The 25251-nt window shown below is 52.0% G+C and overlaps 3 protein-coding genes across 7 annotated transcripts in view; 1 reads left to right on the top strand and 2 right to left on the bottom strand.

The window, feature by feature from the left end:
- Positions 1-6157, bottom strand: part of LOC102759571 (chromosome unknown open reading frame, human C2orf81) — a 6838-nt gene extending 681 nt beyond the window's left edge. The window contains exons 1-4 of the mRNA XM_015561495.1: positions 6087-6157; positions 1177-1398; positions 870-1091; positions 4-709 (exon numbers count right to left, since the gene is read on the bottom strand). Coding sequence (XP_015416981.1) covers positions 4-709; positions 870-1091; positions 1177-1398; positions 6087-6104 — 1168 coding nt within the window. The 5' untranslated portion in view covers positions 6105-6157. The remainder of the gene's footprint in view (positions 1-3; positions 710-869; positions 1092-1176; positions 1399-6086) is intronic.
- Positions 6158-6249: 92 nt separating this feature from the next.
- On the top strand, positions 6250-10376 carry WDR54 (WD repeat domain 54). 2 transcript variants are annotated; one of them, XM_006760018.2, is made up of 10 exons: positions 6250-6345; positions 6712-6934; positions 7102-7164; positions 8052-8118; positions 8211-8264; positions 8603-8730; positions 9530-9630; positions 9729-9891; positions 10047-10121; positions 10189-10376. In XM_006760018.2, the coding sequence occupies exons 1-10, from the start codon at positions 6302-6304 to the stop codon at positions 10318-10320; spliced, it is 1050 nt and encodes a 349-aa protein (XP_006760081.1). In that variant the 5' UTR covers positions 6250-6301; the 3' UTR covers positions 10321-10376. The 2 variants fall into 2 exon arrangements, with proteins under 2 accessions (XP_006760081.1, XP_015416998.1); XM_015561512.1 differs by having other exon boundaries at positions 6287-6367.
- A 128-nt stretch (positions 10377-10504) lies between these two features.
- Positions 10505-25244, bottom strand: RTKN (rhotekin). 4 transcript variants are annotated; one of them, XM_015561510.1, is made up of 13 exons: positions 24414-25244; positions 17256-17455; positions 15672-15733; positions 15522-15575; positions 15303-15420; positions 14877-15086; positions 13647-13741; positions 13416-13522; positions 13077-13205; positions 12035-12203; positions 11766-11870; positions 11339-11371; positions 10505-11184 (listed from the first exon to the last, which is right to left on the bottom strand). In XM_015561510.1, the coding sequence occupies exons 1-13, from the start codon at positions 24513-24515 to the stop codon at positions 10856-10858; spliced, it is 1713 nt and encodes a 570-aa protein (XP_015416996.1). In that variant the 5' UTR covers positions 24516-25244; the 3' UTR covers positions 10505-10855. The 4 variants fall into 4 exon arrangements, with proteins under 4 accessions (XP_015416996.1, XP_015416995.1, XP_006760069.1 ...); XM_015561509.1 differs by lacking the exon at positions 24414-25244 and adding an exon at positions 20395-20498; XM_006760006.2 differs by lacking the exon at positions 11339-11371 and having other exon boundaries at positions 24414-25241.
- Between the last annotated feature and the right edge of the window lie 7 nt (positions 25245-25251).

Below are 25251 nucleotides of genomic sequence, written 5' to 3'. Positions count from 1 at the left end.
GACCGCTGGGAGGGAGAGGGCAGAAAGCTCGGCAACTGGAGTCAATAGCTTGGCGTCTGGCCAGGGCCTCTGTCTTCTCGACCTGGGGGGGCCTGCGGTAGATTTCCAGGGGGCGTGCCTCAGTGTCTGTATCCACAACCTCAACTTCTGGGCACACCCACTGGCTCGGCAGCACCGAGGCCTTGCGGCCCGCCCTCCGGGGAAGTGTTCTCAGCTGTGAGCCCATCCACCAAGGCTGCTGGGAGGACTCGGAGAGGCCGAGTATGATGGGGTCCAAGGCAGCATGGGGCTTCTCGCCCTTCTTGAACACCTGCTCACTTAGGTCCTCAGTGGCGGGTGAGAAATAGAGGTCCTCTAGTGAGACCTGGGAGCTGAGGGGCCGTGTGCTCTCTGCCGATTCCTGGGAGCTGGCTGCCAGGGACTGCTCCAGAGAAGAATGGGGGCTCCCAGGGGGAACTGTCTCCACCACTATCTTCACAGATGCTGACGGCTGTTGGAGGCTCATGTTCCTGGACCCTGCCGAAGACGGGCGGCCTCCTTCCTGATCTTCCAGTTCCTCTAAAGGATCCCTGGGGCCTGCCTCCTGAAACAGCTCTGGGATGGGCGGAGGACTGAGCGTGTCTCTTGGCTTGGAGGATTCCATCTGCTCCTCACAGCCTCCATCCGTCAACGATCTTCCTAGAGAAATCTGGTCGACACTCCCTTGGTCCTGGGGAAATGCACCAGAGGTAGGGACGGGAGGTAGATAGTGAGAGGTCAGAAAGGGGAGAGAGGAGCTAAGGGTGGAGAAACTAAGGGTAGAGAGGCCGTAAGGAAAACGAAGGTGCATTGGGGGTAGGGGTGGGGGTCAGAGGGAGCTGGGGGCTTACTTCACATCGGAAGAAGTCCTCCAGCTCCACCAAGGCTGGTGCGTGCATTGGGGGCACAGATCCCTGAGCCCAGGCATCCGTTGTGCTTGCCAAGGGCTCCTCATCCTCTCCCCAGGTGGGGTCCTCAGCCACTGCAGACTCTCCCTCATCTCGAGCCAGGAAACGCCACTCGATGATCTGCAGCATGGCCTCCCGGGCCTGGCTGATGGTGAAAGGGATGCACTGCAGAAGCGAGAGAGGGTCTCAGCCAGGCAGGAAGGGGTGGGAGAGCGGGTAGATGGGTTTGGGGGGCTCCATCCAGGCTCACCTGCTGGGTCAAGTAGACTTTGAAGGCAGAGTCCATGACACGCCCCAGCAAATCTGCCAAGATGTCCCCCACCACGTCCTCGCCCTCCTCCACCATTGTGAGCGCCATCCACTCGGCCTCAGTGAGCCGCCCAGGAACGATGTCCACCTGGGGCACTGGCACAGTAGGCGGCCGTGCCTTTTCCGCCTTGGATCTGGTCGCCCCGCGATCTCGGACCTGCCTCTGTGGGAAGGGAACAGGGCAACAGGGCAGAAAACCGAGGAGTGGGAGAGAGAAGCAGCTACAGGCTCTGGGAAGCTTTCTCAATTGGTCTAGCTCGCGAGCCACATGCGGCTCTTCGGCCCCTTGAGTGTGGCTCTTCCTAAGCCTTAGGAGTACCCTAATGAAGTTAATAATAATGTACCTACCTATATGGTGTTAAGTTTAAAAAATCTGGCTCTCTCGCCGAAACCGGTTTGGCTCAGTGGATAGAGCGTCGGCCTGCAGACTGAGGGGTCCCAGGTTCGATTCCGGTCAAGGGCATGTACCTTGGTTGCGGGCACATCCCCAGGAGGGGGTGTGCAGGAGGCAGCTGATTGATGTTTCTCTCTCATTGATGTTTCTGACTCTCTATCCCTCTCCCTTCCTCTCTCTAAAAAATCAATAAAATATATTTTAAAAAAAGAAATTTCAATCGTACTGTTGATATTTGGCTCTGTTGACTAATGAGTTTGCCGACCACTGGTCTAGTAGGAAGGAAAAGCCTTCTGAAAGGGATAATTTTCTAAGTAAGCCTACTGTGTGACAGGTGCTTCTCAGGTGTTGGACCTAGCTAATTTAATTTTCACAACAGCTCACTGAGCCCATTTCACAGACATAGAAACTGAACCCTGCCACAGTTAACCAGAACTTGCTTGGGATTCCACAATAAACCCAGGTTATATATGGCTCCAACTCCACAGTCCTTGTTATTTGCACTAGTCCAAAGTGTTCACAGTTCTTGAGAGGTAAAGAATTTGAAATAGATGAGTCAATATATGAGTGCTGGAATAATTGGTGCTGCTTAGAGTCTCCTCCTCCCCCCCAAATCAACTTAAATCCTTATTTCACAATATACATCTAAATAACTTCCAGATGGATTAAGGGACACACATACACACAAATAAAACAAAAATATAAACAAAATATAAAATGCAGCAAAAATAGTATAACTTGTCATATAATCTCTGGGTAAGAAAAAACTGTATATTCTTCAATAGCTTCCCTGTGGTGTGACTGTCAAATTGTCAAATTTTCCTGTACTTATTTTTATAAACTTTCCTAATTTGCAAGCTGGTATTAGTAGTTATCATTTTCCGGCACTTAGAGTATAATAGTTGCATACATCATCTGGGCTCAATTCCTGCATTTTTTATACTACATATTATTTTTATTTCCATTTTACAGAATTTTCCCAGCTCACACAACAAGAAAGTAGTGGAGTGATAATTTATATGCAAGTCTGACTCCAGAGCCTGACTTTATACTGCTTCTCAAACAAAAAATACAGGGTGGGGCCCTAACCGGTTTGGCTCAGTGGATAGAGCGTCGGCCTGCGGACTGAAAGGTCCCAGGTTCGATTCTGGTCAAGGGCATGTACCTTGGTTGCGAGCACATCCTCAGTAGGAGGTGTGCTGGAGGCAGCTGATTGATGTTTCTCTCTCATCAATGTTTCTAACTCTCTATCTTTCTCCCTTCCTCTCTGTAAAAATATCAATAAAATATATTTTAAAAAAATACAGGGTGGGGCAAAAGTAGGTTTACAGTACACGGAACATAGCTTATTCATGTATTATTTATTTATTATTGTATTATTTTCCATACAACTGTAAATCTACTTTTGCTCCACCCTGCATTTGTAGCAAATATTAAAAATATTTATATTCCTAAATTTATTAAAACTCATAAAATAAGAATGTCTGGCCAGCATGGCTCAGTGGTTGAACATCCACCTATGAACCAGAGGTCCTGGTTCGATTTCCTATCAGGGCACGTGCCCGGGTTGTGGGCTTGATCCCCAGTGTGGGTTGTGCAGGAGGCAGCCAATCAATGATTCTCTCTCATTATTGTTGTTTCTCCCTCCCTCTCTTCCTCTCTGAAATCAATACAAATATTTTTTAAATAAATAAAATAAAATAAGAACAATCATAAACTCCAAAGATAATAATAGGCAAAGGACATAACATTTCACAAAAGTGGAACGGTAGTCCTGGCCAGGTAGCCCAGTTGGTTAGAGTATTGTTCCCATATGCCAAGGTTGTGGGTTCAATCCCCAGTCAGGACATATACAAGAATCAACCAATGAATGCATAAATATGGAAAAACAAATCTATGTTTCTCTCTCTCTCTCTCTCTCAAATAAATAAATAAATAGTAGAACTGTAGATGACTAATACATATTTGAAAACATGTCTAACCTTCAAAAATATTAATTATAGTTTTATCAATGCATTCAAATGTATAATCTAAAATTAAAATATATTCTTCAGCTCAGCCAGTGTAGCTCAGTGGTTGAGCGTCGACCTATAAACCTGGAGGTAACAGTTTGATTCCCATTCAGGGCACATGCCCAGGTTGCAGATTCAATCCCCAGTGTGGGCATGCAGGAGGCAGCCGATCAATAATTCTCTCTCATCATTGATGTTTCTAACTCTCTCTCTCCCTTCCTCTCTGAAATATATATATATATATATTCTTCAACAGATTCCCTGTGGTGTGATTTATAATAGCAGAATATTGAACACATATGTCTAACAAAAAGAGAATAGATGGCTAATTGTATACTATCTACATGATGCAATATTATACAATGATTAAAGGTAATCTTTAGGAAGAATTTGAAAAATACTTAAGATTTAATGTTGAATGAAAGAAGTATGGTCTCAGATAATGTAAACCTGTATGTGTTGGAGAAAAAGAAAACACCAAAATTGTAGCAGTGGGTATGTTTCTTTCCTGTGCTTTTCTCTATTTTATAAGCTCAGGGAGATAGATAGCAGCAATCCAATTAGTGTCATTTGTGTCAGCCACACCTAAGGACAGTTGAGGGTAAGGGAATAAATCTCCTTTTGGTTCATCAGCATGAAGCTGATATTCTATTGCGTGCCTCCTCTAAGACCCCCACCCCCTAAACTCCCAGCTTTTATTTTTATTTACTTTTATATATTGTTTATTGATTTCAGAGAGGAAGGGAGAGGGAAAGATAGAAACATCAATGATGAGTGAGAATCATCAATTGGCTGCCTCCTACATGCCTCCTACTGGGGTTTGAGCCTGCAACCCTGGCATGTGCCCTGAACAGGAATCGAACCGTGACCTCCTGGTTCATTGGTCGAATGCTCAACCACTGAGCCACACCGACCAGGCTATTTTTTAAACTTATCTTTATTGTTGAAAACATTACAGATGTCTCCTTTAAACTCCCAGTCTTTGAAACCCTCAAGGCAAAAGACCCCGGGCACTCTCTCCCTCCTGGGAGTAGGCCCATGCCTCTCTTCCCTCTCAGGTGTACATCTCCTAAACTCTAAGGGTCCCCATGAGACTTGCAACCAGGGGAGCAATGGGCAGCAGTAGAAAAGAAAAAAATCTACTTAAAAAGATAAAAGATGCCCAGCCAGCGTGGCTCAGTGGTTGAGCTTGGCCTATGAACCAGGAGGTGAAGGTTCAATTCCCAGTCAGAGCACATGCCCAGGTTGCAGTCTTGATTCCCAGTGGGAGGAGTGCAGGAGGTAGCCAATCCATGATTCTCTCTCATCATTGGTGTTTCTCTCTCCCTCTTCCTTCCTCTCTGAAATCAATAAAAATATATTTATTTTTTAAAAAGATAAAGACTAGGTCCCAAGTTAATTTCAGGACATAGGAATTTACTAGTAGATTCCTGGGAGCCTCCTCACTTCCCCATAAGAGTCTACTACTTGAACCTGATTCCCTCCAAAATTTACCTCCAGATGGAATCTCTCAAACCTTAGCTTCCTAACCCCCAACCTCACTGATACCTGATATTCCCTAAAATTCTCCCTCAGATCTGATGTTTTCTAAACTTCACAGAGGACTCAAAATCCCTTAAGCCTCATTTCCCCTCTCTGCTAGTGAGAACAGCCCCAAAGACCAGTTCAAGACAGCGCAGGCCAGGTAGGGCTGGGCGAGGAGAGTCGGTTCTTTAGACTTCCCCTCCAAGCTTCTCTCTTTTTAAAAATATATATTTTTATTGATTTCAAAGAGGAAGGGAGAGGAAGAGAGATAGAACCCGGCTGCCTCCTGCACGCCCCCTACTGGGGAATTAGCCCACAACATGAGCATGTGCCCTTGACCGGAATCGAACCTGTGACCCCCCAGTCCACAGGCCGACGCTCTATCCGCTAAGCCAAACCGGCTAGGGTTCAGAGACTCTCTTGTGCCTATACGTGGCCTGACCAGAGGGGCCTGGGATATTGTTACACGAAGGTTCTTCAAATGTTTTATTTTAAATTATCTTGTTTTAAAACAGTTTGATTTTCAAGTGCAGCCAGAAGATTGTTGTTATTTAATCCATTTCTTCCTCCTGAAACTCTGGAAATGGATAATTTATCTAGCAAACTCCTCTCCCCAATCCCTGGCCAATTCTCGTTAATCAGTTTAAATGGGTACCTCAGTGCAAGAGACGTATTACATCCATTAGCTGTTTCCCGAAGTAATTTTTTGCTCTTGGACTCTGCACCTAATTCGATCTTTTCCCTCCGCTTCCGATTGTGACAAAGCATGTGAGTGGTCATAGGTTTTTTGGCGCACGGTCATCTTGAACGCCGGCGTGCTGGGCGGGCACCGGGTATCGCGGGGCTGGTCCACGGTTCCCGACACCGACCTTAAAAGGCCGATCCCGGCTCTGGCGCACCCCCAGCTGAGCTGAAGCTTACCGAGCTTTCGTGTGCCATCGCTGCCTCTGTCTTCAACCTCGAGGTTTCTACGGCTCCCTGCGCCCCGGCGGCCGCCGCCGCCTAACGGTCGCCCCGGCAACCACGCTGTGCGCTGGTTGGCTCGCCCTGTCTACAGTTACCCCGGCAACCGCGCCGCGCGCCGCAGGTTCCGGTGGTTCGCCCCGCCCATCGGCCTGCGTAAGTGCGTCGTCTCTATGGTGGCGGCGGATTCGGAGGGACCCAGCGATCCTGGAGTCAGGCAAGCCAACCAGGGGCTACTGGTGTGACCTCTAACCCGGGCATGGGGCTTCGGGGAGCCTAACCGGGGGTGGAAGGGCCTGGAGACTACCCTGCCTTAACCCGCCTTGGCTCGGGCGCTGGGGTCCACCGGATCCTGTGCCATCACCATTCCTCCTCTAGGGTTCCCCCATCGTCCATGACTCAGCCTGAGGCTCCACTCTCTCGCTCCATGAGACCGCCCTCTGGGGGCCTCCCATTACATCATGACCCAGTCTCAGGGGTCTCCCCCAGTGTCTCATGACAGCACCCGCCACCCTCCGGGAGGAATCATTGCTGTCTTCTGTTTAGCCCTGAGCTTTTGGTGATTGGAGCGTCTGTCCCCTAGGATGTTCCGCCGGCAGCGTTCCATCCCTCTCCGAGGCTCGGCTGCCGCCCTGTGCAACAACCTGAGTGTGCTGCACCTGCCGGTCTGCAACCTCACACACTTTGGGGTCGTGCATGGACCCAGCGCCCAGCTTCTCAGCGTTGCTCCTGAGGGTGTGCCCTTGGCCCAGCGCCAGCTCCACGCTAAGGAGGGAGCTGGAGTGAGCTCCCCACTTATCACCCAGGTGAGGAATGAGGTTGGAAGTGGTGTTGCTGAACCCAGTCCTAACCCCGCCCTTTCCTCTCCAAACCTCAAGGAATAGGCCTTTCCTAACCCTCTGAATTTCTGCTCTTCTGAGTCCTCATGTCCTCTGCTAACCACTTGTCCCAACTCTAATCCACCTCGCTCCAGGTCCACTGGTGTGCCCTCCCCTTTCGGGTGTTGCTGGTGCTCACCTCACATCGAGGAATACAGGTAAGAGGAGGACCTTCCTGCCCTCTCCGACTAGAGTCTTCTCAACTCCTCTGCAAGGGCCCACGCCCTCTCACACTTGCCTCTAATCACTCCCACGCTTTACACATGCTTAGCCAACTCTTCCTTACTTCTCATCTTCATTCCTTCCATCTTTTTAAATGCTTTTTATTTCTTGAAACTCTTATAAGAGTTTGATCCAAACTTACAGCATAAGGCAGGGAGCAAGATCTCAAATGTTCTCACTCCTTCCATCTTTTTAAATTCCCAAGTGCCACCCTAGCTGGTTTGGCTCAGTGGATAGAGCGTTGGTCTGCGGACTGAAGGGTCCCAGGTTCGATTCAGGTCAAGGGCATATGCTGGAGTTGCAGCTTGATCCCCGATCCCCAGTGGGGGTTGTGCAGGAGGCAATCAGTGATTCTCTCTCATCATTGATGTTTCTATCTCTCTCTCTCTCTCTCTCTCTCTCTCTCTCTCTCTCCCTTCTCTCTGAAAATTTTAAAAAATAAAAAAATGTCCAAGTACCCTCTCCAATATCTGCCCCTTTGCTGGCTGTATGACCTTGGGCAATTTAATTTATCAGAGCCTCTGTCCTCCTCTGTAAAGTACCTACCTGCCAGAGTTGTTTTGAGGGTTCCGTGGGCTAAGGCTAACATGAGTATAGGACAGTGGTCAGCAAACTGCGGCTCGCGAGCCACATGCGGCTCTTTGGCCCCTTGAGTGTGGCTCTTCCACAAAATACCGACTTCTGTGCATGGGCCACGAAGTTTCATTCGCACTGTACATGCGCACCCGCACGTGGTATTTTGTGGAAGAGCCACACTCAAGGGGCCAAAGAGCCACAGTTTCCCCACCCCTGGTATAGGACATAACTGCCCTTGTCCCTCCAGATGTATGAGTCTGACGGCTCCGTCATGGTCTATTGGCACGCGCTGGACTCCAGAGATGCCTCTCCAGGTACCTGCAGGACCGAGTTGGGTGTGGGTAGGGAGTGTTAGCTGGGGCTGGAAGAAGCACTGTTTCTAATAGTTTTCCCCTCTCATACTCAGTACAGGCAATGTTTGCCCGAGGAATTGCTTCCTGTGGCCATTTCATCTGTGTAGGTGAGAGGCCCGAGGGCAGGGCATTGGTGTGTATGTGTGTGGGGGGCGGGGGAAGGAGGGTGTTGGGGTATAAAGGTGTGGGCTTTGGTCTGGAAGATGCTGCAGGTCTGAAGAAATTGTGGAGAGTTCAAGGGAAGGGTGGAAGTGAAGGGGGCAGAGACTCCAAAGAGCCATGGACGGGATCAGAGAGGCAGGGTGAGGGAGAATAAGGGCAGTCATGGAGGACAGGACTGTTGGGGCAGTGAGAGATGGATTTGTTACTAAGGCTTCTGGGACAGAGGGAGTTCTGAGTGTGGTGGCCGGAGACGCAGGAGGACTAGGACATACTGCTTTTGTAGGAATGTGGTCAGGCCGGGTACTGGTATTTGACATACCAGCCAAAGGTCCCAACATTGTACTGAGTGAAGAGCTGGCGGGGCATCCGACGTCAGTCACCGACATTGCCAGCGAGCCTGCCCAGGAACAGGTGAGTGAAAGCCCCTTCTCATTCCCGTGAGCCTGGGGTCCTTCCCCACCTTGGGAGGCAGGAGACCTGAATGCAAGTCTTAGCTCTGCCACTAAGCGGCTGGATGACTTTGGGCAAACTGCTGCGCTCTCCTAGGCTTCAGCACCTCAGGCCCAGTGACGAAGCCAGAGGTATTTCACGTGGCATTTCAGTGGTCCACTAACACTTCTCATGCTCGTGTGTATTGAGGAGTCGGGACAGACGGCTTCTAAGATGCTTGCCAGCTCTGACATGCGCAGCTTCCTTCCAGCACCACCCTCTCAGGAGGTCTTCCCCCTGTTCCAGCTCTCTCTGATCTCCCTTAGCTGACCCCTGAGTTGGTACTGTCTTCAATGAAAACTCTTGGATTGCAAACCTCTTGAGAATGGGGTTTGTATCTTCTAATTCATATTCTCTACTGAATATGGCCCAGAGCCGGGCCCATGGGCTATGCTGGCTGCTTAGGGCTGGGAGTCAGAGGCCGAGCCTAGTTATGACTGTGGCTTACTCTAAGACCTCCAGGTCATAACACTATGGCCTGTTTCATCATCCACCCACTGAGTACAGTGATATACTCCCTCCTAACGTGTGTGTGTGGGGGGGGGCTGTGAGGGATGCAAGGAAAGCATTTTATGCTTCCTGAGGGAACCCTGCTTCCAGCCTGTGAGGGCTCCATGTCTTCCTTTTCCCGAGAAGCCAAGGTGCATATACTGCCTCCCTTCCCTGTACACAGGACCCAGCAGGGGAGAGAGGGAAGGGCTGACCCTGCCTTTCCCCTCAGGACTGCATGGCTGACGTCGTGACAGCAGACGACTCAGGCTTGCTTTGTGTCTGGCGGTCGGGCCCCAAATTCAAATTACTGACCCGAATTCCCGGATTTGGGTAGGTGAGGCGAAGGGGCTGAGGACTCCCTGAAGCAGCTGCAGGGTGGGGAGTGGGCTTGGGTGTGGGGACATCCAAGTGGGGCATTGCCCTTGCAGGGTCCCATGCACTTCCGTGCAGCTGTGGAAGGGGATCGCAGCAGCGGGCTACGGGAACGGGCAAGTGCGTCTGTATGAGACCAGTACAGGAGCTCTACACGTCCAGATCAGCGCCCACGCCCGGGCCATCTGTGCCCTGGACCTGGCTCCGGAGGCGGGCAAGGTCAGTCTCCTCCACCCCTGCACCCCTGATTCCTGGTGGGGGGATGCTGAGAGGAACTCCACAGGCTCATCTTTGCCGCTTGGTGAAGCACTCCAACCTGGACCAGTTCGTCAGCCTTCCAACTCCCACTCATCCTCCCTGCCTTTTCTTAACAGCTACTTTCTGCAGCCGAGGACACCTTTGTACACATCTGGAAGCTGAGCAAACGCACGGAGAGTGGCTGCACCGAGGTGGGTGTGGAGAGGGGGCGGAGGGCCAGCATGGGGCAGCGGCCCTGAGCAGCCCTCTCTCCCCCAGGTGGAACACTGTCACGGCGAGTGTGTGTCCGACACTCAGGTGTGTGGTGCCCGATTCTGTGACCCCTCAGGCAGCTCCTTTGCTGTGACTGGCTACGACCTCGCTGAAATCCTGAGATTCAGCAGTGAGTGAGAACAGAAAAGCCCTCCTTTCTCCCTGTGGTGTTTATAAAGTGCCTCCTCCGCCTAGCCCGTGTCTAATGACTCAGGATCTAAGTCATCTTTCACAGCCGGCGAACTAAGCTCCAGGGAAGAGGGGACGGGGCAGGTCCGGGCCAAGCAGAGAGGCAACCTGATGTCAAGAGCCAGGTGAAGGCTGCTGTTAAATAACTTTAATGGTTGGTGAAGGAGTCACAAGGAAGGTGTGTTCCCTCCCGGCGCTCTCCAGTGCCGTCCTCAAAGCTGGTTAGTGCAGGAGGTAGGGCAGGGTTGGTTCCAGTTTCTCCCAGGAAGGGTTCAGGGGGGTCCCAGCCAGCCCTGGGAATGAGTCCCTCAGCACCATGACAACCATAGCTTAAGAGGGGCTTCGGCTCCCCATCCCCCACCCACCCCCAGTCCAGCTGAGGAAGGGAGGCCACTGGCCAACCTGCTGCAGACAGCACCGTCCCCAGAGCCCAGGCGCACAGGTCCTCTCCTCTCCTGGCCGGATTCTGCTGCCAGCACCTTCCTCACACTGGTGACTGGAGCCAAGTGCGGGGTGAGCCTTTGCGGCAGAGGCTTCTAGAACGTGGGGATCGGTGCGGAGGGAGAGGGGCAACCAAGCGGGGAGCCTCGGAGGGGTGGTCTGGGGGCACAGCGTCCAGGGAGAATGTTCTGGGGCGCCCCCAGGGCAGGGGGTGGGTCCGAGCTGGGGCCACTGAGGCAGGCGAGCAGGGGCGAGGCAGGGCAGGCTGGTCTGCAAACATGGCTAGCCAGGGTGGGGTCGTCTCCAGCCTCACGCCCTCCCGCTGGGCCAGGATATCTGTCACTGCTGCGATGTCATCCAGAGGCTCAATAGCTGTGGCACCAGGAAGGGGTTGAGGGGAGGGGGCTAGTCAGAGCTTAGGCCCCAGGTCTACCCAGCCCTGACCATCACCTGTCACTGTAATAGGAGGAAAGCAAAGCCCGGATCTCAGCCGAGATTGCATTGTCCTGCAGGAGCAGCCCCTCACCTGGGCCCCCTGGAGCTCCAGGCTCTGATAAGACTATGGGATACAGCAGGCAGGGCAGACATAGATTGGGAGTGGGGACGTGGGTGAAGACATCAAGAGAGAGAAGGAAAATGAAAGCAGCGCCAGGCAAGTAAAGGTCAGAGGAAGAGACAGGAATCCGCATGCAGAGAGGGAAACAAAAACAGAAGAAATTAGGAAGGAAATCCATGAAATGAACCTGGTTCTTTGGGGTTTTGTTTTGAACTTGGGTGGGAGTGGTTCTAAGAAGGTCAGAGGAAAGAAAGGGACACAAGAGGACTCGGTGGGACCCGAGTCCCAGAGCTCTGCCTCAGCCCAAAGTGTGCCTTCTGTCTCTTTCCATGGTCTGGGTTCCCTTGCCGCCTCCAGCCCCACTCCCTTCAGCTTCCCGGAGAACACCTGCACTCACCCATCTCGTGGTACAAGGACCTCTGCTTGGCCAGTGCTTGGGGTGGTTTCCGGGGAGCCGGGGTTTCAATTTTCATGATTTCATCGCAGCACTGCTTCCACTGGCCTGAAGGGAGAACACTGATTGGGGGTGGAGAGGGAGAGGACTGAGGGCCAGGCTACCCGCTCCCCTGCTGCATTTCCTTCCATGTATTCTTGAAACAGAGGCCTACAGTAAGAAATCACAAATGCCAGTTCCTCCCAAAAGTTCAACCCAGCCCCTACTCTTACTCATGTCGAAGAAAAGCTGCCACAGGGCCTCCATCCAGCTCTGCAGGGCTCCCCGACTCTCTGTCTGAAGGGTGTGTGTCACCTTGTCCTCCCCATATTGGTTACTGATGCTCAGAGTGAAGGGCCGGCCTGTGGTCTGGTCCAGTTCCCCTGCCTGGACTCGAGTATCCTGCAGGAGAAAAAAGGCGTCCGCTTCCAACTCCACGTTGTTACAGCGGTCAGCAGTGACTTCAGGCGGGCTTGATCATCCTGCCTTCAAAAGAGGAGCGTGCCCTAACCGGTTTGGCTCAGTGGGTAGAGCCTAGGCCTGCAGACTGAAGGGTCCCGGATTCAATTCTGGTCAAGGGTACCTGAGGGCTTGATCCCTAGTAGGGGGTGTGCAGGAGGCAGCTGATCAATGATTCTCTCTCATCATTGATGTTTCTCACTTCCTCTCTGAAATCGATAAATATGTTTTTAAAAAAAGAAAGAGGAGCTTGCGGGGCGTTCACCAAGCCCTTTCACTTGCCTCCTACTGAGCTGAGTGGGAAGGAATGGCCGGAAAGGATTGGGGATGAGACAGATGGCCTTTAGTCAGGGATAGAGGCGCATAGAGACAGGAAAAGGGTGGGCAGGGGAAGGCACAGAGGCTGGCAGGCATGCTGAGGCCTAATGTCCCTCACTACTTCCTCCATAAAAGTCAGCAGGCAAGATAACAAAAGGGCTGGTGAACAGAGGGGGCTCTGAACTTGGCCTGGGAGAGGAAACCAGGAAAGGATGGAGTAGATGCAAATGAGAATCTGAGGGGAAGATGAAAGGTGGATGAAAAACCCTAGACTGGTTATCGAACTGGCTGAGGCTGGTAACTAGAAGGGACAACCCTTTTCCAGGGATGCTGGTCAGGGAGAATGGTCCCCTCATCATTCCTAGCCCAGGAGTTGGGTGGTGCGGTGAGGCCCAGAAGACTTCGATCTCTCTAAGGTCTGCACCCACCCTGGTGGGACCTAAAGGGGAGGCTCCAGGCCCAGGCACCTGGTGGCTTGACCATCAGGGGACCCATCACCTTGTTGATCGCAATAGTAAACAGCGGCTCTTTCCCAGTGTCTGCATCCTCAGGTTGCCGGTAACAGAAGAGGTTCGTGCCTTTCAGGACTCCGTGCACTCGTGCCCAGTCCTGCCGCTCCCCAGCTTGCTGCATAGATACTCAAGGTTTCCTGGGGGAATCACACCTCCCAACACCCTCTTCCCAGCCCTCCATCAAGAATCTGCCCCTTTCTGCCCCCCCTCCTGTCTTGCCATGCCCCTCCTTCCACCCGGACCTTGGTTTTTCAGTTCTAATTCCCAGGTGACCCAGCTCTCTGTTGCCTTCTCCGTGCTCCCTTCCACTCCTCAGGGCCCTCACCTGCACCCTGAGGGAGCCGCTTGCAGTCGGCTGTGTCATGCAGAGAGGCTGAGCCACCAGGCGGCAACACACGCTGCCATACAGGGGCAGCCAGGCAGGGTGCTCCTCTGGGCGAGAGGAAGTGCAGAGAGCGGGTGGAGAATGAGAAGGGGGTCATCCAAAGGCCCCTCTTCCTACCATCCAACGACCCCTCTTCTCACCGTCCAGCGTACTCCCCCCACACAAACTCACCATGGCTGGCGAGAGTGAGGTCATGTGTGCGGAACCCATCTTGCACTGCTGCCAGGGTGAGCGTGGTATGAGCCAGGAGGTGGTAACGAGGACCACTGCGGGACAGGCAGAGAGGTGGGCCTCAGCCAGGTGAGGAGCACGTGAGGGCCACGGCAGAGGGCAGGAGCTATCGTGATGAGCAGCTCTGCCCCGCGGTTCAGAGAGCCACACAGGAAACCAGCTTGCCTTCCCCACAGGAGTGGGGAACACTCACTGCGCTCCTGCTGAGTGCCAGGTCCTGTGCTTTCTACATATATTGTCCTATATTCCCACCACAGCCCGGGAGGTGGGTGGCATTCTTTAGTTAATAAATGAGGCAGCTTGAGGCAGAGAGGTTAAAAAATGTGCCCATAATCTATAGCCCATAGGTAGGTGGTGGAGCTGGAGTCTGAACACGGGTATGTCTCCAAAATCAGCATTCCGTGCATTACTCTATGGCAGTGATGGCGAACCTTTTGAGCTCGGCGTGTCAGCATTTTGAAAAACCCTAACTTAACTCTGGTGCCGTGTAACATACAGAAATTTTTTGATATTTATTTTATATATTTAAATGCCATTTAACAAAGAAAAATCAACTAAAAAAAGTTCGCGTGTCATCTCTGACACACGTGTCAGAGGTTCGCCATCACTGCTCTAGATGTTCTCACATTGCTCCTCAGGGGCCCAGTATTCCACAGGTGCTTCCAGACTCCTGGAGGCACCGCCAGAGCCCGGCCACCCTCCTCCAACCAGGGCACCCTGTTCTAGCCACATGAATGCTGCTGCTGCTGCAAAAATAGTGAAGACCCAGAGCCTAGCTCTCCCTGCACTCCTGTTGGTTATCAGTTGGCTTGGGTCTAGCTCTGAGTGCCTCCCATGTGGCCACTGCTCATCAGTGTCTGTCTACATCAGTGGTTCTCAACCTTCCTAATGCCGCAACCCTTTAATACAGTTCCTCATGTTGTGGTGACCCCCAACCGTAAAATTATCTTCGTTGCTACTTCATAACTGTAATTTTGCTACTGTTAGGAATCATAATGTAAATATCTGATATGCAGGATGTATTTTCATTGTTGGCGACCCACAGGTTGAGAACCGCTGGTCTACATCCTGGCTGCAGTGCAAAGTAGGTTCTGCAAGCTCCCCACTGCTCAGAGGTCACCTGTGGCCAGGATAGGCATGTGAGGGCAGTGGGGGAATGCATGGCCTTACCTCACAACCGGGGTGGGGAGTAGGACGGGGCTACTCCCCGAACCCCCAGTACTCTCCAGAGATGCCCTGACACGCCTCCCAGAGGAGCGACCCAGGGAGCTGCTGAGTTTGGTGGCAAGCCTCTTGGGGGCACCAGCCAGGGCCCCCTCCTCTTCCATGCAGGCCCCATACAGCTCCAGCCGCAGCTTGAAGTCTGGCCCTGCCTCGGTGCTGTAGGGATGTGGGAAGAAGAGAGGAGGATGGTCCTGGGGAAGTCCAGGGAGGCACGAGGGAGGGATGGGGGAAGGATGGATGTGGTATGAGTTCAGGACAGCTCCACTGGGAAGGCCCATCTCCCTTCCTCCCTCTCCTCCCCTCCCCTGTAGCGACCTCACCAGAGCACTGGGCAGAGTGGAGAGAGGAGAGCCACACCGATGAGGTACTCACAAGAGCAGATGGTTTTGAAAGGTGATGTCCGTGAGGGTCCTGTCCACCAGGACCATCTCTGTGTCCTGAATGTCCTCCCCGAGCTGCAACAGCAGGAACACAGCCCAGCGGTGCAGATCTGGGGACAGAGAGGAAAACCCGTTGGAGAAAATTGCCCCACAGGAGCTCTCAACCTCAGGGCCACTCCCCTAAGTGCGTCCCCGTCTGTGTGACACTCACCGCCTTTGTTCTTGAAATACTCTGTGTCCTTCCACATGAGTGGAATCCGGAGGTCTAAGGGGCAGAGGGGTAGGAACAGATGTTGAGGTGGGGCAGGAGATTGCGTGGCTGGGCAGGGAGCGCCAGGGCTGGGGCAGTTGTGTTTCTTACCAGAGATGCAGACGCGGCCTCGGCAGGGGGAGCGCTCAGCCAGCAGCCCGCCGTCAGAAGGCCTGTGGGCAAATCACAATGTCCCAGTCTGGCCTTCACACACTACCGCCCTGGCTCTGGTTCCCAAGGGCTCTAGGACCACCCACCACACCCAGCCCGCGCAGCCCCAGCCAGGCTGACATTGCAGAGCTGAGGGCCTGAGTTGTCGACTGAACCCTGGGGGGTGCTGGGGACACAATGAGGTCGGCTCGTCATCTCCACCATCTCATCTCATCTTTCTTAGATATAGGAGGGCACTGGGTCAGTTGAAAAATCAAGCTGAGCAGTTTTTTATGTAAGGAAAAAACCCAAGTAGGAAACATTTGTGTTCTGTTTACCACAAACCTCTCTCCTTCCCCTCAGTTTTTTTTGAGTTCTCCTTTACCCTCCTGGCTGTGCCTTCCCAGTGCCCCACTGTAGGGTCCCAGACACCCGGCCTTTCTCACCTCCCCACCCATCATCAGGACTCACTGAGGATGTCCCCCTAAGGTGACGCAGGCAATGAGTATTATCCACACTAATTCATACCGCCAGTGATGTAACTAATCAGTGACTTAGTCAAACCTTAAGCTAAACCGTGTGGCACTCATGTTGATGTGTTAGCTGTCAGGGACTCGGGTGTACTCAAGTCACACTACGCCCCGTGAGCAGGGCAGAGACTAGTGATGGCTGCCTCTCGGAAGACAGCAAACTCGTAGTAGAAGCAGACCCCTGCCTGCTTGCCCTTCCTTTAGCTTTATGGGACAGGCGCAGAGTGGGTTTTCTGCCCTCCCTGTGGCTTCCTGGGTGAGCTCTGGAGGCTCCTGGCAACCTCTCCTGCGTCAGCCTTCATGGCTGAGCTGGGCCTTCTCCCACTCGCCCTTGTGGGGTCAAGCAAATTACTTTGCCAGAAGCCAATTTTACAAATGACCAGTTTACAAAAAATGGCCAATTCTTGGAATGATCAACTTGCCAAATATTTTCTCAAACATTTTAGTTTTACTAGAGCATAACCTCAACCATTTCACTACAGATTTCTCAGATCAGCAGAGTCCAATGTTAGCATAGCTTGTGTTTCACATCCGGAAGAAGCCGAGCCCCTCTGGAATGCACAGTCTTATTTATGTGAAGGGATAGGCTTTCCCCTAAACAGCTTTTTATTATTTCCTTTCCCAATCTCTGCCTCTGATGGTGAACCCCAGGCACAATAAACTATCATCAGGTTGTGGTAAATTGGCCATTCAGCAAATGGCCTGGTGAACTGACTGAGAAAATAGGCTTTCCAGAAGCCCGCCTGCCAGCCAACCTCATCAGATCACAGGCAGGGCTTAGCAAATTAGTGTTTCTGCATTACTACCCCGCAGACTGCCACCCTCTCACCAAACACCCTGGCTTTCCTGAGTCCAGCCCCAGCTTCTCCCTAGTGCACCTCTGGGCAGCACATTGCAGTGGTGAAACATCAAGGTGTCTTCCAGGCCTGACATGAAGAGGTCAGCTTCAGGGAGTCCACACTCCGTATACACACATGCTGTACCACCACCCTCAGGCCGCACTCCCCGTGCTCACCGCCGGCCGGTCTTCCCCAGCACCTGCGCCTCCTTGCGCCGCTGCAGCTCGCCCATGTAGCTGAGGATGCGGCTGTTGCACACCAGCAGGCTCTTGGTGGCCTCCAGAGTCTGCTCGCGCTGGGAACAGGCTGCCAGCAGTTTGCAGGCCCCTTCCCTCATCCGGATCTCGTGGTCCAGCTTTCTCTGCAACTCTGTGTCCTAGCGGGAGTGAGGAGAAGAATGAGGACATGTCAGTCAGGGAACAGGCAGAAGCACCCTCTAGTCCCCAAGGGGAGGTTGGGCCCAGGAGAAACCGACAAAGTTATGTTTCAGGTTCCTCATGGGCAAGGGTTGAACCTCAACCTCAGCTGTCCAAGAACAATCAGAGCAGCTTGTGAAAACACAGGTGCCCTCATGCCTTTGGAGGGGGGAGTAGACATTTCTTCAGCATCTTTTGAGTACAGCTGGAAAAATCTATGAAAACTACAAACACATCATTTGATCCAGCTATCCAATATCTACGAGTTTATCATTATCCATTGCAGCATTGTTTTAAAACACCAAGATTAAAAACCCTCAACAGGGCCCTAACCAATATGACTCAGTGGAGAGTGTCGACCTGCGGACTGAAAGGTCTCAAGTTCAATTCCGGTCAAGGGCATGTACCTGGGTTGTGGGAACATCCCCAGTAGGAGGTGTGCAGGAGGCAGCTGATCGATGTTTCTCTCTCATCGATGTTTCTAACTCTCTCTCTCCCTTCCTCTCTGTAAAAAATCAATAAAATATATATTTTTTTAAAAAATCCTCAACAGGGCATTCGTTAAATAAGTTATAGCACACTAGCCGAAACCAGTTTGGCTCAGTGGATAGAGCGTCGGCCTGCGGACAGAGAGGTCCCAGGTTCGATTCCGGTCAAGGGCATGTACCTGGGTTGCGGGCACATCCCCAGTAGATGTGCAGGAGGCAACTGATCGATGTATCTCTCTCATCGATGTTTCTGGCTCTCTATCTCTCTCCCTTCCTCTCTGTGAAAAATCAATAAAATATATTTTTTAAAAAAAGTTATAGCACACTAGACTTATCAAGGTGGGAGGGGAGTACTTCATAATTATATAAATGCCTAATCACTATGCTGTACATATAAAATATAAAATAATATTGAATGTCAACAGTAATTGACAAATTAAAAAATGGGACAGGTAAAAATAAGTTATAGCACATCCCTACCATGGAATATTGCAGACATTAAGAGTGTGCAGATAAATGAAACAATCTTCAAAATATAGGATTGTCCCCAAAAAGTATGTACACACACTTTGAATAATAATAAAGAGAGTGTTTCTTAAAATACACTTCATTTTCAAAATTGAGCTATCAGCTATTAAAATGTGTGTACATTTTTTTGGGACACCCTGTATATGAAGTGAGAAAGTAGAACAATATTATAGCATGCTACCATTTGTGTACTAAATATACATGCATTGACATAGATATGCATAAAATAGTAGTGGTTGCAGGGCTGGGAGCCAGGAATGAGGCTCCCAGGTTTATGATACTTTATTCATATGCACCCTTCTTTACTACTATGTTATTGGAAATTGTTGCCTTTTAAAAAAATTAACTCTTAAAAATAAAGAAAGTACCAGACTTGCAGAATAAGAATCGTTAAGAGTGGGGCAAGCACATTTTTTTGACAATTCCCCCCAGTGATTTTAAGGCGCAGCTAGGGCTGAGAACCACCCACTAAAGGGAATGGACACAGACAATAAAGGCCATCCTGGGTTACCCCAAAGACTCAAGTTATGGGGGAGGGGATCATCTACTTGGCAAGGGATCAGTGGAGAAGGAGCATACCACCTACAGAGCTCACCCCATACACACCCCGAATTAGGGGTTCTGCCACCTGCTGGCACTCTGAGCTTAGAAGGTGAGGACAGAGGCCAGGAATGGGGATGGGAAGGCAGGTGGAGCAGGAGGTCAGGAGCGAGGGGCTGAGCAGGCTGTGCACAGGGCCAGATTGGGGGCACTGGGCGAGGCACCGGGACTCTCAGGAAACCCTCTTCCCTCAGAAAGGAGCCCTGGAGGTCTTGGCACCGAGGAGAGGAGGGAAGCACCAGTTTGACACAAGAACCCCGAGTCTGAGTCACAGCCCTGCCAGCCTTAAGAAGCTGGGAAGAAACTTATTGAGAAAGCTCTGGGCAATTTAATTAACCTCCCTCAGACTTGGTTCCCCATCTGTAAAATGAGGATTGGAAACAGTTCCCTCCGCCGGGGGTTGTGGGGATTCGGTGAGACAGGAAGGTGATGCACCAGCACATGGTACAGTGAAGGATGGGGATGCAGACTTAGTGATGCTACTTCTGCAGGGGGAGCAGTCACCCAACAGACGCTGGAGTGTCCCCGTGCTGTCCAAGGCTCCATTTAAAATCCAGCTGGGAGGTGAGAGATGCAGACATTAATGGCTGCTCCGTAAGTGCTATGTCATGGCATGAACATGCTCACAGAAAACAGACCCTGTCTGCTTCTGGCTAAGTGACGGGAAGGTTTCAGGAGAAGGTGGCAGACTAACCCCAGTGCAAGGATAGTCAGTTCAGGAGGCAAGCTGACGGCCGCACTGGGTTGGGAGACAGGTGAAATGTGACCACCCCAACCTGTCTTCTCCCTCACACCAGGCCTCTTCCACACCCTGTGCTCTTGCTTCTGTCCCTAGTGGCTCCAGCCTTCGAGTCTCCAAGACCTGAATACCCCAACTTCCTGCTTCCAAAAGCCTTGTCTGGCCCCCCTGCAAATTCTTCCTTCACTATACCCTGGGCCGCTGTGCAAGGCCAGCCTCTCATCACCCCTTACCTCAGCACTATCCACGCTTCCCTTCCTGACCCATCAGAAATAAGCCAACCCGGTCCCAAAGCCTCTTCCACCCGGAAGCTCTCCGAGACTACACAGCTCCCCAAGCCCCGCTGGGTCTGTCTGCACCATGGTCCACCTCTGCTAAGCTTCCCCGCTTGCCAACCCCCATCCCATTCTGCATCCAGCTTCATCCACAAACACCCCAAATAGGGGGGGGGTTTTTTTTGGGGGGGGGGGGGGGGACAGCGGGGAGGGAACAGACAGGCATCCTCAAGGCCCCTCCTGGCGGGCAGCCCAGCCCCAGCACTCACGGATCCTTCCCTAGCCCTGGCCATTGCGCCTGCCACGCAGCCACAGGCAGCGCGCTGGTCTGGAGCCGGCTGCGCCGTCTGGCGTCTGGGTGCCCACTCAGAGGCCCCGCCCGCGGCGCTCAGGGCACCGGTGACATCAGCTCCCAACCTCCGCGAGAGCGGCTGAGGGGCTCCCGGGCTCCCAGTGGCGGGACCACAGAGAGCCAGTCGGTGTACGGAACCTCTGAGAGCGCCCCCTTGTCCTGGAAGGGGCTTAGGGCCACAGCACTCGCTGGAGCTGCAGGGGGCCCCTGGCGGTGCAGCTGCCCTCCAAGGTGACCCCTGGCCTGGGGAGGGGGCGGGGAGAGTATAGGATGTAAATTGGAGTAACAGGCCGGAGAAGTCCCTGGGCCCAGCCCAGATGACCCTAAAGACCCAGACACCCCTGCTGTGGTCTGCCCACCGCCCTCCAGCCCTAAATCCAGCTTCCCACGGCCTAGATATCCCGGCTCCCAGCTCTGGACAGAGCATCTCAGGAATCCTGGTGCAGTCTCTAGATCCCTGGGCTTGCGCCCACCTCCCCACCCACCCCAGGGATGGCTTTCTGTCGCTCCCTCCCCACCCACCCACACACCCCCTCTCCCCAGGGAGGCAGCATCCAGACTCTCCAGAGAAAGAGCTCAGAGATGGACGTCAACTGGACCTGGGTCAGGCCCCAAGGGGTGAAGGAGGATGAGTAATGAGCAGAAGCCCCAACACAGATCAGGCCCTCCCGGGACATCCTTTCCTGTCCCCTCCCCCTCTTCCCCCCTCTGTCCCTGACTTCCTGCTCCGCTTCACCTTCTGTTCCCTTCAGAATCTCCACCAGGACTCAGTTCAGATCATCACTCAGGAACTTGACTAGCTATGAGAACGTAACCTCTACAGCCCCAGTTTGTAAACAGGGGTTATTCGACCCCCTTCTTCGCATTGCTTGAGAATTAAGTGGGGAAAGTTTAACCTCTACCTGGGGCCAAAACACATAATATTTTTAAGTATATTTTTAATTGATTTTTAGAGAGAGAGGAAGGGAGAGAGAGAGAAACATGGATGTGCTTCAATAGGCTGCCTCCTCACATGCCCCAGAGGGATCCAGCTGCAGGGGGCATGTGCTCCCACTGTGATGGAACCAGCAACCTCCTCATGCTCTGGAGGACACTCAATCAACTGAGCCACACCAACCAGGGTGGGTTCAGCACATGTTTGAAGACATGAAGACCGCCTTTCTCTCACTTCCCCTTTACTTGCAGCTTACATTACCTCTTCCAGAAAATTGTCTTGGATTTATTCTGCCATGACTACCTCTCTTGCCAATCCCTGGCTGGTGTAGCTAAGTGGTTGAGAGTCGACCTATGAACCAGGAGGCCACGGTCATGGTTTGATTCCCGGTCAGGGAACATGCCCAGGAGTCAGCTGGTGATTCTCTCTCATCATTAATATTTCTCTCTCTCCCTCTCTCTCTTCCTTTCTGAAATCAATAAAAATATACTTTTTTTAAAAAAAAGAAAGAAAATCATAAGAGAAAATACATCAAAAACAAATAAACAAACAAAAAACACAGTGGGTCTCCCTTGGTGGGGGTACTGCTGAGTTTCATGGAGAAAGAGCACCGCACAGGCTGAAGGAGAGGTGGCAAAAGTGAAACCTAAGCCTCCTCCTCTGTTCCAGAACGTGGGCAGACCTCACATGGAGAAAAACTACATGGTGGGGGTAAGGGGAGGTTGGAATTTAAACATTTCAACATCTAGACCAGCTCTGAGCAATAAAATCTCCTGCAATAATGGAAATATTCAATAGTCATCTAGCACTTGAAATGTGGCTAGAGCTATTAAGGAACTAAATCTTTTATTTCATTTTAATTAAATTATAATTTTAAATAGCCACATGTAACTAGAAACATGGACATTGCAAACAGGGATGGCAAACAGGTTTATTTCCTGTACCAAGACAGGACACTACGTAGTGTTAAAATCTCAATGGGCTCATTGGGCAACTTTCTGCATATGAGAAAAAGGTGACCTTCTCCAGGTGAACAAATTAGGTAAAGGTGTCCCCTCCTGATGCAGCCCCAAACCAGGTCAGGACTCTTAACTCTACTTGGCCCTTATGAAGGAAGCAACCTGCATAATTTATGCCAAGGTTGTGCTGAGAAAGATTCCTAGGCCATGATTACCTGGCTGGTGTGGCTCAATGGTTGAGCATTGACCTAGGAACCAGGAGGTCATGGTTCGATTCTGATCAGGGCATATGCCCAGGTTATGGGCTCAATCACCAGTAGAGGTTGTGCAGGAGGCAGCCAATCAATGATTTTTTCTCATCATTGATGTTTCTGTCTCTCTCCCTCTCCCTTCCTCTCTAAAATCAATAAAAATATACTAAAAAAAAGAAGAAAAAAACAGAGTGCTACAATTGACAGGTAATGTCTACTCTGCTCCAGGGAGTGGGGGTGGGGCCAAGAGAGGTGACATGAAATAAACTGCCATTTCTGATCATGACTCATTAGTCCTGCCTCTGACTTTCCTCAGCAGAAAACCCCTGCCTGGTCCAGGTGGTCATGTCCACAGATTCCTCCCTCTTCCTCATTCCAGTCAACTGCCACACTGCCCAGTTGCTTAGCCACAGCCTAGGACTCATCTTCAAGTCCTCTCTTTGCCTCACCCCGTACATCCAATCATCAGCAAGCCCTGTCAGATCTACTGCCATCATTTGAAGTCCACCCCATTCTTGTCTCCACCACGAGCACCTTCATCCACACCATCAGGTTCACCACCCTGAGGCTGTAACAACCTTTTTTCTGGTGGTCTTCTGCTACCCCACTTCCAACCTTCCTCTCTTCTACCCCCACCCAAGCCTAGCCTACTCTCAGCAGCCATCACTTTAAAACATTAGATGAGTCATCCCTCTGCTTAAAACCCTTCATGGGCCAACATCACAGTGAGAGTAAAATCTAAGTGCCTTGGCATGGCCTTCAAGGCCCTGCATAATCTGGCCCCTGCCCACGGGCTCAACCCCAACTACTATGTTCCAGCCACACTGGAACTGGAACTGATCCCCATTTAAGGGCCTTTGCGCTTGCTTTGCCCTCTGTCTAGAAAGCTCTTCCTTCATTCTGTACATATCTTCACATCCCCCTGGTCTCAGCTCAAGAGTCTCCTCACGGAGGCCTTTCCTGACCTCTACATCTAATGCTACCCTCACTATTCCTCATGTTGTTTATATCTCCATTTTCATCGTGATTTCACTGTGAGATTATGTGTTTGCATGTTTATTATCTGTTCCCCAGCAGAATGGACCTTTCCTGTCTGATTCACTTAAGTATATACCATGAACTAGAAAGGAACTTGACATATAGTAAGTGTTCAATAAACGTGTTTAAGAATAACTATATGAATAAATAGCTCACCCTGACTGGTTTGGCTCAGTGGATAGAGCGTCGGCCTGGGGACTCAAGGGTCCCAGGTTCGATTACGGCCAAGGGCATGTACCTTGGTTGCGGGCACATCCCCAGTAGGGAGTGTGCAGGAGGCAGCTGATCGATGTTTCTAACTCTCTATCCCTTTCCCTTCCTCTCTGTAAAAAAATCAATAAAATATATTTTTTTTAAAAATATATGAATAAATAAATAGCTCCCTGCCATCTCCAGGGTCAGCAAAATCTTTACATCCTGCCCCAGGGCCCCTTCCCCTTCTCCAGGAAGGCCATATCCTTCCTGCAAACCTCTCTCACACTGAACTCCTCTTTTCTTCCCATCACACCCACCCACAGAGCTTCCATAAGTCAGTGTGAAGACAAGACCCCGTTGTCAATAGAACGCTCTGATTGGCAATACTGAGCCTGATCCACACAGCACCCAAGGCAGGGCATACAGAACCACCTGTCCCTCTACCACTCTGAGCAGGCCTGCCCTCCCCACTCAGCCCCAGGAAGGTTGGACAGGGCAGAAACTGGGGCTGGGATGCTTGCCAAAGAGGTGCCCTGGGGGTGGGGGTGGGGGTCATTACCTCCAGGCTGAGCGCCATCTGCCGAATGTAGAGCATATTCAGGTCCTCCAGGATGTGCAATCTGTCCTGCATCTCTGTGCCCCCTAGTGCCCCTTCCCTCATCAACCCCTCCAGAGGGAAGGGGCGGGCCGGCACCACGTTGCCCCACAATTCCTCCTCCCACTGCTCCCCTGGGTCTAGAAAGAGGTGGGCAGCTCTTGGGCAGAGGGCAGAGGGTACTCTGTCCCTGTGCACTCCTGTCAGACCCCTCTGGCTGCTGTGACAAACTTCCTTTGCCTACTGCTGTTGCAGGGCCCTGGCGGGAGCCGGGCATGAAAGGAAAAGAAAGTAAGGTGAGGATAAGTGGGGTCCCGGGAGGGGAGGCCCGCTGCAGAGGGGACTCTGGGCACAGAGTGTCCAGTCTTGCTTTGGTGGCAGCTGTTCTCCCAGCTGTGGAAGAAAAAGGCCCTTTCATTCCGACTCTGGTCCCTCCCCAGCCCCCGCCCACATCCCTGGCGGGCGGACAGAGAATCTGTGTGCCAGGAGGGCCTGAGGGGCAGGCACAGCTGGAAGGGGGCAGGGAGGGGACGCCTCCCGTAGGTTCTACAGAGCCCGGACGTTTGTCAGGAGCTTGGAACTTTCTGGAGAGGAATGGAGGTGAGGACCTGGGGGAGTGAGCCAGGCAGTGGGACAAAGGGGTAAATGCGGCCCATCCCCCAGGGCCACTTCTCCCAACTCGGGGCCCCGTCCAGCCCGACCCACCCTAGGCTCACAGTTACCTCGCTTTTCCAGCAGAAGGGAGAAGAGGGAGGGAGAACGGCAGGGGTGTGCCTGCGTGCTGCTGCCCCCGCTCCCCTCT

Source organism: Myotis davidii, unplaced genomic scaffold (assembly GCF_000327345.1).
Source record: "Myotis davidii unplaced genomic scaffold, ASM32734v1 scaffold1477, whole genome shotgun sequence".
NCBI lineage: Eukaryota > Metazoa > Chordata > Mammalia > Chiroptera > Vespertilionidae > Myotis > Myotis davidii.
The sequence above is the reverse complement of the archived record's forward strand: the minus strand, read 5'-3'. Positions and strand labels throughout refer to the sequence as shown.